The sequence below is a fragment of the Morus notabilis genome, unplaced genomic scaffold, assembly GCF_000414095.1.
Source record: "Morus notabilis unplaced genomic scaffold, ASM41409v2 Scaffold342, whole genome shotgun sequence".
NCBI lineage: Eukaryota > Viridiplantae > Streptophyta > Magnoliopsida > Rosales > Moraceae > Morus > Morus notabilis.
Window position 1 is genome coordinate 785,537 of NW_010366042.1, and position 11,662 is coordinate 797,198.

The 11,662-nt window shown below is 31.3% G+C and overlaps 2 protein-coding genes across 2 annotated transcripts; both read left to right on the forward strand.

Annotated features, from left to right (window-relative positions):
* The first annotated feature begins 489 nt into the window (after positions 1–489).
* On the forward strand, positions 490–1,724 carry LOC21407159. Its single transcript, XM_010109262.2, has 2 exons — positions 490–830; positions 906–1,724. The coding sequence occupies exons 1-2, from the start codon at positions 582–584 to the stop codon at positions 1,419–1,421; spliced, it is 765 nt and encodes a 254-aa protein (XP_010107564.1). The 5' UTR covers positions 490–581; the 3' UTR covers positions 1,422–1,724.
* Positions 1,725–6,745: 5,021 nt separating this feature from the next.
* LOC21407160 (peroxidase 21) lies at positions 6,746–10,141 on the forward strand. The gene is made up of 5 exons (XM_010109263.2): positions 6,746–6,863; positions 7,001–7,149; positions 7,383–7,571; positions 7,812–7,977; positions 9,504–10,141. Exons 1-5 carry the CDS (start codon positions 6,785–6,787, stop codon positions 9,902–9,904), a joined length of 984 nt encoding a protein of 327 aa, XP_010107565.1. The 5' UTR covers positions 6,746–6,784; the 3' UTR covers positions 9,905–10,141.
* Positions 10,142–11,662: the final 1,521 nt, after the last annotated feature.

Below are 11,662 nucleotides of genomic sequence, written 5' to 3' on the forward strand. Positions count from 1 at the left end.
GCTACAGGGTCGAAGCCATCATCTTTGTAAGTGGCATATATAGTGTACATAACTATGAGAAAAATAATATTATAACTCAAAAGTAGAATAAGAATCACAAGGTAAAATTCCTTAAAAGCCCACCTAGGAGTTTCTTTCTTAGGATTTACTGAATTTTTTTTTTTTTTTTTTTTTTTTTTTTTTTTTTTTTTTTTTTGCTTCTCATTTTCTTAGGATCCTACCAAGTGTGGCAGTAGTAGTTGGGGGAGACATTGACATGAAATTTTGTGGTCATGTTGTATTCATTAAAGCTGAGTTGTCTCTGTGGAAGGTTGGCCCTCACTTGTTAGTTGTTTCTTGGAATATTTTACAAAAAATAATTAACACAAAAAAAATGAGGAGTGAGAACAATTCTTCATTTCTAGCCACATCCTCCAATTACTCTTATGTGGTTCCACCACCTTAAACTTATTTTCCCACTTTCATTTGCATTCATTTGTTTTTCTTCCTTCTTTTACTACAAACACAACTCCCACTATGCATTTATTTTAGCTTCTTCTCTTCAAACACTTCCCTTTCTCTTCTTCTCTTCTCTTCTCTTCATGGCTAATGATTACTGTATGTCTCTTTTGGGAGCCATGGATCATCTTTGGTTCCACCAAATCATTCTTCTCTCGCCGCCCTTTTCGCTAATCGCCTCTCGAGGCCTCGAAACGCCTCGGCCCGCTTTAACGGACGCTTTTAAGTCCTCCATTTCATCTCTTGAAGATGAGAAGGATGAAGACCAATTATCTACCGATTTTTCGCCTACTACAGACGACTCGTCAGGATCACCACCAAGAACTCCTCAGGTAATAAGCAAATTCTCTCTCACTAACACACAATTTTGAGCTTAAAATTCTGATGTTGTTACTTTGATAAAAAAGGGTGATGAACAGAAGCTCATTGGTGCAAAGCAAAGACCAAAGAGGTCAAGCTTCGCCAGCAGAAGAAACCGATCACATTCTTCGTCGCCATCGAGTAAAAGATGCGCGGGAAATCTCAGATCCTCGGGTGCAACAAGTACTAGACTAGAGAAATTTATGACCTACAGGAGTTTGGGAGATCTAGAACTAAGAGAAGTTAAAGGGTTTATGGATTTGGGATTCATATTCAAGAAAGAGCATTTAAGCCCGAGAATGATGAGCTTGATACCGGGTTTACAAAGGCTTAAAGTGTACAAAAGCAAGGAGAATGGTTCTGAAAATCTTGAAGGAGATCAAGAAGAAGAAGAAGAGGAAGAAGAGAGAGGTGTAATTAGGCCATATTTATCTGAAGCTTGGCTTATAAAGAGACCAGGTTCGCCATTACTAAATCTAAGAGTTCCAAGAGTCTCAGCAGCCGCTGACATGAAGAAACACCTGAGGTTTTGGGCTAGAATTGTTGCATCTGAAATTCAGTAGGAATAATATTCATATATCATCACGGTAATTAGGTGTTGGATTTTCCAATAAACAGAGATTTTGAAAAGATGTCATAAGTGAGACACTCTTTGTTTGTTGTACTAAGTATGCAAACATAGCGAGATTTGAGAAAATAGATAATGAGGAGTGTTAGCTATCTGCACTCGCGAGTGGCACGAGTTTAAAATTTGAGCCACACTTTGATGTGGATCCAACAACATGGCCCGCATAAATTAACGGTCCAGATTTTGGAGTCATGAGTAGATCCGAGTGCAAGTGGCATTTTTTCATACATGTGTTTTGGCTGGAACTATAAAAATGAGTGTTTCATGTCACTCGAGTTTGTATATAAATCTATAAAGGAGTGCAAATCATGTTGTTTTGTTTTTCATTGATTTATTAACTGTCTTCACTTCCAAGAAGGCTGGGAAGCAAAGATTTGAGTAAGCTAAACAAGGAAAAATAAATAAATAAATAAAAGTTAAGGGAAAATGAAACGTGACATTGCATAAAAAGACATATTAGTTGCTTTTATTACATAAAAGGAGGTAAAGAGATAAGGCAATAAAGAGGATAAAGAGTTTTGAGAAAGAACAACCAGAAAAAGATGGCTTTGAGAATAGGCTAATATTTGCAGCCAATAGCTCCATTACAAACAATATTCCTTTCTTGTCTTATCTTTGTATAATATTCACATTTAGATCCTTCTGTTCCTCTCATGGCCAACCAATTTACCTTCATTTTATTCTCTTGGTAACGTAAGTGTTGTCCCTTGTGATAATTATTACCAAGAATATATCTAACTTTGGTCTAGATTTCACTTTGGTTGACTTTTCAGTCTGTTTTGTGGCAACAATATTTTGTAGGCATAACCTTATAGGCATAAAAGATCATTTTCATGTAACGCCTATCTGATGGTAATGGTAGCTTTCTAAAGAGAGAAAATTGTTAAACTTATCCTCAGACCTAGTTCATTTTACTAATTCGAGTTTTTAATTTCAGTTTTACTACAGTTAAAAGCTCTCACAAAAAATCACATCTAACTTTTCTACTACAGTGAAAAGCTCTCACATAAAATCACATCTCAACTTGAATCCGCAAACTGAACGAGATCTAAGTGTTTGAGTTTAGATTTTTACCTCTTACTCTTAATTACCTCTTACTCTTAATTAATACTATTTTGATTAATATAATTATTTAACTAAAAAATATTAATCAAGAATAAAAACTAAAAATTTTGACTCACATACTCTAGTGAGTATTTGTCTCATTTCTCTATCAAAAGAATTCCTTTCAAGGCCTGATTATTGGAGAAGTGGACCTGATTTTGGTCCAAACGGGTGCCGTATAATGCAAGACATATCTCAGAGTGATGGTTGTCATTGCCCCGGCCCTACTGGGTGTGGCTCTACTACTACTATTTGGGCTTTGGCAGTTTTTGCTTACCTGGATTTTAACCAAACTTTCTCTTTCCCCGCGATTAAAAAGGCGATTCGAGTTTATAATTTGAGTTTTATTATAGTAAAAAGTTCTCAGAAATAGTCACATTTAATTTTTTTTATTACAGTAAAAGCCTCTCACATAAAGTCACATCTCAACTCAAATCAACGAACTAAACAGGCTCAAAATTTGTCATTCTTCTGATGAGTCTAAAATTCGATATTCTAGAGCCTCATTTTGAGAACTCAACTGGGATCAATTAAACATGTGGTACTAAGTGGTGGTCGAAATGAAATTGAGATCTTTTTTTAGTTTCATAATTGAGTAACATCTTTTTCATTTTATTAGTGGTTAAGATGATAGAAGACGAGACGTCACTAATAATTTTTTTTTAATAAGTTAAAGAAAAAAAAAATTACTATTTACACTTACTAGCAAAGTTATTCAATTTTTAACCCTTACTACACAGCCAAAAGAAGAGGCGTCGCCAAAAGCAAAATAGAAATTGAACACCTTGTACTCTTTATGCTTTATCTTCTTGTTAGAAAATAAAAAATAAAACCACCAAAGGGTAGTAATTGAGAAATTGAAGAGATGAGTTTTCATAATGAATAATTTTCAAAAACCAACAATTGCTATTGTTTGTGTGTATCCAAAAAACAAAAAAAAACAAAAACAAAAAAAAAATGATATTATTCCGAGTTTTTTTTACCTTTTGAATTAGTAGCAAACCCATTGGCAAAATTAATTAAGGTGGCATAGTGGTGAATATATTTTCCACTTTTATTGAAAACTAATTTCTGTTAGTTTTTGCTTATATTGGTTAATTAACAAGCAAAATTAATAAAAAGAAGCTAAGTCCATCACATATTTTACCAACAAAATAAAGCTGAAAACCCATGACAATCCACGTACAATAAGTAGAACTAATAGAGTCATTGTCTAAAGTGGTTTATAAGGAAACTCTTTCCATATAATTGATTTTATGACATGTACTATAGTGATTACAACTTATATAATTTGTTATTAACTTTGACGTCAAGCCAAACAAGAAAGAAAAAAAAAATCGGATCTCAAAATTTTTGAATATAGAAATGTATTGCGCAATGGAAAGTTGTAGTTAATTTGGTTAACTAAAGACAAAACTTTCAATATCGATCACAACTAGTACTTAATATTAAAGTGCGCACTAATCTATTATAGAAGTATTTAATTTCTCACTTATAATCCGTTTTAATTTTGTGGCTTAGAAAATATATATACACATCTATAATTTCTTAACCACTATATTTGATTAGTGAGGTTGACATGGCAATCCAAATTTAGAGGTTGATTTAAAATAATAATAATAATAATAAAAACCCATCCACTTTTAACCATTTCATTTATTTAACGAAAATAGTACAAAATATGCCAATATGAAAAACTTAAGAAAGTATATAGGCTAACTTTTAGTTATAGGAATTAATAGGTCATAATTTGTGAAGTTATGGTTCATAATCAGATAAATTATGGACAAACTTGTCAAATTATGGTTCATAGTCAGACAAGTTATGGATAAAAACCGTAAATTATGGATAATAACTTGTCAAGTTATGGTTCATAACCAGACAAGTTATGGACGTAAACAGTAATTTAATCTATTTATTAACTTATGTAAACTATTAACCTATTAATTTTAAATCATCTCAAGTCTTAACTTATTTCTTTCTTTCTCCGTTCATTTAATTTACCCATACCACTAGACCAAAGGGTCTTGGGTTAAAAACTCATCACCGTAGAGGGCGGTCCAATGGGGCTCGGGTCGGAAGTTTATAAAAGTAAGAAAAACCCTTTTTTTCCCCGACATTGAAAAAGCTTTTTATAATTTTAATAAAAAAAAAAGCTTTAATTTTATTATATTTTTCTTGTCAATAACAATAAGTCATACAAGATTTTTAACATCTTTTCAACTTTGTTCCTATGAACTATGAAGTGTATATAATAAAAGTGAATATTGAAAATTCTTCTCGGGAAATGTTTCTCTTGGATTTTCAGCCAGCCACGTACAATGCCAACTTCTACAATTTATTATTGTCCAAAACCAATAATTTTGCCCCTAAAAAAAAAACCAAAAATTTTGGAATAGAGTGACATTTTTTTTTCTGAATAGAATAGAATAATATTTAGCTAATTAATCGAAGTACTATTTCCTTTGCTAACAACATCATCAATTGTTCGGTCATTAATTGTATTGCAAAAAATTCCAATAAAATAAGTTGTATCATATAATTATGCTTTATCCTTTTGGATATAATCTTAGCCACATTTTAACATACTTAAAAAAATAAAATGATATATAATTTACAACTGTGTACGTGTATAAATTATAGCTTGACCACTTTCTTTATTTTATTTATTCCATACTTTTTAATTTGGAAGCTGGGGACACAATAATACTACATTACAAAGATATTGAAATCCATTCAAACAAAATTAAATATTAAACAATTGAGATGAAGATGAAGAAGAAAGGGAATCTGATCTCATTATCGGAAATCAAATCCAAATTACGCATTATTGTCCTGCAACCATTTTCTTTTTAGTTTTTATTTGTTTCGTCCTTGTGGTTCAGAATCCTGCTAAATATTCAAAGGCCTAACCTGGCATATACCCTACATATATTACAAGACATTGAAATATATATATATATATATACATATATATAATGACTGCATAATGTGAACTAAATAATTATGTATATGGTCAAATTTTCATTCTATAGATCATTGCCCGAATATATATATATATATATGAAAAAAAATTGTCTCCAGTTGTCAACTGAATTAGTTAGGTACGTGTAATTTTTTGTGTATACCTCATAAGTTTATAACATCGTTTTTGTTTTTTTTTTTTTTTTGTAACTCTTAGCTTATATTAGTGTAAGATTAAATGAATATAGCCCAATACATTTAATATTGAGAGTTGTATTTAAATAAATTGAATATTACACCAACAAACACATAATATATTCATAAAAATATAAAAAAAAATTACATTTATTTCACTTTATGGCGGCCAGATTCCACTTATATGTATGCGCACATTGTTTTAGTTATACAATTTGCCGATATTTGATACTAAGTGGCGATTCGCGTGAAGAAAATAGCCTGTAAGTCAAAGAAAGTGGCGGAGTGGATAAGAGAAGGCTTCCAAAATTTAAAGAGGTTGTTCTTTCGCGCATTTTTTAATTAGAGTGATTTGAGTGATGATTTTAAGTTAAATTTAAGTTGAAATTGTAATTTGAGTCTGTGTTTAGATGTACACATTTAAGTTATGATTTGAATTGAGAATTTTTTTGAGTTTGTGTTTGGGTGAATCAAAACTTAAATTTGTATTTATATAATATTTTAATAAAAACTCAATGGTGATGAAAAATTTTAAAATGGTATATGGGTGAGGTTTTATTCGTCTTTTCATTATGAATGCATAGAAAAAAATCATCTCAATCAGAATAAAATAAAAAAGTTATGACATTTTTAAAAATAAAAAAAATATTTTTCATTAATTTAAGTTCGAGTTTATGAAATCTAGTTAAAGGAAAAACTTAAATTCGAGTTTAGCCTCAAACTCGGGCTCAAACTCAAATTTTACAAAAAAACATGAACTTAAATAAAGTTATAACTCGAGTTTAAATTTTTTCTGAGTTTCATCGTAAAAGAACAACTCTAAAGTCATTCGATGCATCACTTGTTGAGCACTAATGATTTTATTTTCACATATTAATAATTATATTATAATTTGATGTTGTTAATTATTACTTTTATCTTTTCCATCGGGTATCCACTGAAACAATCCTATATAAAGGCTTGAAAATGGCCTAGCATAGTACAAGAAGCCAATTGGTGCTACTAAAGAGCCAATTTTTTAAGAGAGACAATATCATGGCCTCCAACAAGAAGCTCAACTCTTCCTTGGGCTTCATTCCGTTGTTGCTTTCATTTCTCCTGCAATGCCATTCTGGTAAATACTTTTTTGTAATTTTACCACAATTTTATTTCTTAAATTTTTTGTACTTTTGTATTATAGATCACCTTCTCTTAAGATGATTATATAATTATTACATTATTTTCTCATGAGTTAATTATTTTAAAATGTAGGCAAAAGTGAACTCCAGTTAAACTACTACGCAAACAGTTGCCCAAACGCCGAAGAGATCATCAAGCAACAAGTCATCAATCTATACCATAAACATGGAAACACAGCCGTCTCTTGGATTAGAAATCTCTTCCATGATTGCATGGTTAAGGTATGTAACATATATATATGTATAGAATCATTTATTGTTACTATATATTAAAGATCATAAGAATATAGTTGAAATATGATTAACAATTAAGTGGACGTTTAGTTTATAGATTCAGAATCATGATTCAGAAACACCGTAGAGAATCATGAATCATGATTCAGAATCAGAGACGAATACATGAAACAAACATCTCCTAATTTTCTATGCTTGTACTCATGAATCATGTGTTCTAGTCATGCGATGCGTCTCTTTTGTTGGAGAGCTTGAACGGAATCGAATCGGAGAAGACGGTTGAGAGGAGTTTCGGGATGAGAAACTTCAAGTACGTCAACACAATCAAGGCGGCCGTGGAGAAGGAATGCCCTCTCACGGTTTCTTGCGCTGATGTTGTGGCTCTTTCTGCTAGAGATGGCATTGTCATGGTATTCATTAATTTCCATTGCTAATTTATTATCATTGTTACTCAAGTGATTTAACACTAGAAAAGCAAAAAAACAAGAGTAGTATTAAGGTTAATAATTAAATTATATTTGTAATTACTTATTACATTAATTGAATAGAGAAAATAAATTTTAAAATCCTAAAGAAAGAGAGATATTTTTTTATATATGTTTTAATAAAAAAAAATTTTGATATAATTTCTGGCTATATTTTTTCATAAGTTGGGAGGGCCACGTATTGAGATGAAAACGGGAAGAAAGGACAGTAGAGAAAGCTATGCAAGTGTGGTGGATGACTTCATTCCTAATCACAATGATTCAATCTCTCTGGTGCTTTCCCAGTTTCAATCCATTGGTATTGACACTGAAGGAACGGTTGCTCTATTAGGTATATACTACTTTATATATATATATAATATAGTAAGGAGAACAAAAAAAGAAATATTGACATATTTACGAGAGAACAAGCTAGTAAACCTTGGGTTGCAATTGCATCCTCTATCTATATGGTCCCGAAAGAGACATTGACAAATTTACTAGACAAATTTACTAGACAAATACTTTACCGAGAGGGTACGTATAATTTACTACTAATCTCATTTTAGTCGTTGACTTTGAAAGTGTCCCGTAGTTAGTTCTTGAGGTTTTACTTTGTTTCAATTCGATCCTTCTGTGAGCTAAGTGTTAAATATTTGATAGAATCTTAAGGACCAAAATTAGAAACATCTAAAGTTTATGGACTTATAAAAAACAAAAGTTAATTTCTACATATAGTCTCTAATTTTTTAACTATTTTTAATTTTAGTCTCTAATTTACATAGATTTCGTTACATATTAACACCTAGTTAACGGAAAGACAGGCTGAAATAGAGTAGGACCAACTATGAGATGTTTTAAAAATCAGGCACTAAAGTGAGGTTGAGATTAAACTTAGTGAATTTAAGGAATTAATCATAAAACAAATAACATAAAAGAAAGAAAGAGACATGTCAAGCGCAAGTAGATATTATTCTATTGTGAAAAAATTATTAAACTTATTTTTAGAGTGCATGAGTCTGAATTTTTCCTCCATATTCTTGATTAATACTCTTTTGACTAATATAATTATTTGACTAAAAATTATATTAATAAAAAATAAAATATAAAAATTCATACTTATACGCTATAAAAATATTTGTCACCTATCTCCTTTTATCTACACGGGCCTAAGGTCTTCAATGGGTTGGTGGTATTAACACTAGAAATTAGATAAAGATGGCAGAATTTTGCTGTCTACTCCATAAATAGTTTTAAGTAAATAATTAGTTGGGATAAATAAAAGGTGAAATGATTAGTAAATAAAATATTTATCTCATGTAGTAAGTAATTAAATGATTCATCTACAAGATTTTTTTTTTTTTTTTTATAAGCTACAAGATAAATTTTAGCCTGATGAGAACCCACTGCTATCTCATAAATAAAGAAAAGACAAATAAAAAATCTTAGGAATACACACACAGTTACAAGTTACAACTCACCAAAAAAAAAAAGAGTTACAACTCACGAAACGATAAAAAGTAGCATCAAATTACAGTAGAAACTTTAGAGTTACTTTCAGAAATAGTAAAAAGCATGACAAAAATAGGTCAATATAAAAAGTTTAAGAAAGTATATAGGTTAATTTTTAGATATAGAAATTAATAGGTCATAACTTGTCAAGTTATGGTTCATAGTCAGACAAGTTATGAATAAAAATATATAATAACTTGTCAAGTTATGGTTCATAATCAGACAAATTATGAACAAAAATAATAATTTAACTTATTTATTAATTTATATAAACTATTGACCTATTAATTTTAATTCATCTCAATCTCAAGTCTTACCATATTTTCCTGTTTCTCCCTTTTAATCGGTTGTATTTTCCCAATTCAGGAGCTCACTCTGTGGGCCGAGTCCACTGCAAGAATCTGGTCCAAAGGCTCTACCCGACAGTGGACCCCACTCTGGACCCAGACTACGCAACGTACCTAAAGGGCCGGTGCCCAAGCCCAAATCCAGACCCAAATGCAGTTCTTTACTCTAGAAACGACAGGGAAACTCCAATGATACTCGACAATGTCTACTACACAAACGTGCTCAAACACAAAGGCCTACTCATCGTCGACCAGCAGTTGACCTCTGACACTTCGACTCTACCGTTCGTCGAAAAAATGGCTGCCGATAACGACTACTTCCACGAGCAGTTTTCCCGCGCCGTCCTCTTGATGTCGGAGAACAATCCCCTCACCGACGACCAAGGTGAAGTGAGAAAGGATTGCAGATTCGTTAATTAGTAACGTCTTTCAAATCTACCAAAATAAAGATTTTAAGACTTTGATAATCGATGTGAAAAAATGATCACTAGTCCGCTACCATAATTTAACATAAAATAGATCTTATATGTATACAAGATATGCGTGACATATTATGTGTATATATTATAGTGCCAAGACACTATAATGCTCAAACATCTCTTCTCATTTTCTTATGCTGTGTGCCGCAGAATTATGTAAAAATAAGAAAGAAAATATTGAGACTGAATTTCTATTTTTGTGCTTTTCGTTACCAAGGCATCGTTCATTTTTCTGATTCGAGTTCAAAATTTAAATTTTACTACAGTAAAAAACTTTTAAAAATAATCATATTTAACTTTTTTACTACAGTATAAATTCTCACATAAAATCAAATCTCTCGAATTAAAAACTCGAATCAGTGAATTAAACGGGTCCTAATTTTTTTTAAGACAGATTAGAGTGATTGGGCTGTGGCAATGCAGATCATCGACCTAACGAATGGTGGGTCCCACACAGGATTGGACCCCTACCAGCCACATGCAAGTGCAAATTCAGTAACAAGAAGCACATTTATAGACATTATTTTCGTTACAAATAGTTTGGTATAGAGATCTAGGTTGTACAGTGTAAATAATATTGGGAGATGAAAAAGTCAATAATTATCATCAAAACTGAAGACAGAAAAAGGCCTCAAAGCGAGAAAAAAAGCAAAGACAAGAGTGGGCCCTCTTGGTTGCGTGGCCTTGACGTGGATTGTTTGGTGGCAGTTTGAGTGTCGTGCACTCCACCAAGTCTTACAGTGGAATCGCATGCAATCCAGTCGTAGTCGTCCATCAGGCTTTTGTTTGTTTGGGCTTTTCATTGACTATCAATCACGAGCCACTGCCAATGATTCTCTTTCTTTTTATTTTATTTTTCCTTTTTGTGGATTTTGGGAAATTATTATTATTTTTTTTTGTGGCTAAACTTGGGGATTTATTTCTGTGTACATTGTGGATTGCTATAAGTTTGTCTTGTTCAGTTTTTTTTTTTCTTAAAATTGCATTGCAAATAAAAAAATACAAGCATTTATATCAACGACCTCATAATATAAGAAAATCCGATCTCGTACATTAATCAATACCACCAGTAAATTCAAACGAGACACTCAATAAATTAAAAAGCATGTTAAGGTTTGAATTAAAAAATCGAATGGGCACGTTAATTATGAAGCGCACATATAACTTTTAAGTAAAATCTTTACAATTGATAGAAAAATTCGATCAATCGAGATTAAGGCCTCGTTTATTTCACCGATTCGAGTTTTCAGTTTTAGGTTTCTACAGTAAAAAGCTCTCATAAAATGTCACATTTAACTTTTTATGCTACAGTGAAAAGCTCTCAGAAAATGTCACATCTCGCTCTCAAAAAATGTTACATCTCAACTCGAATTAAAAACTTGAATCCACGAAGTGAACGATGCCTAAATAAGTCCAAAGCACGCTTGAATTAGAATCTGCACAAAAATGAAGGTTTGCACAAGTAAAAAAAAAATCTAAATACACTACAAAATCCAAATCCAACTCACATATTTGTTGTCTCGGATTGCTTGCTCGTTGCAAATAAAATCCACCCAAATTTCAAAAATAATCCTTTTTTATAATTACAAAATCCAAACCCAACTCACATACTTAATCATAATTTTAAAATAATTTATCTTTTATATAATAAAATACAGATAAAAAATATAGGAAAAAAATCCCTAACAAATTTCAATTC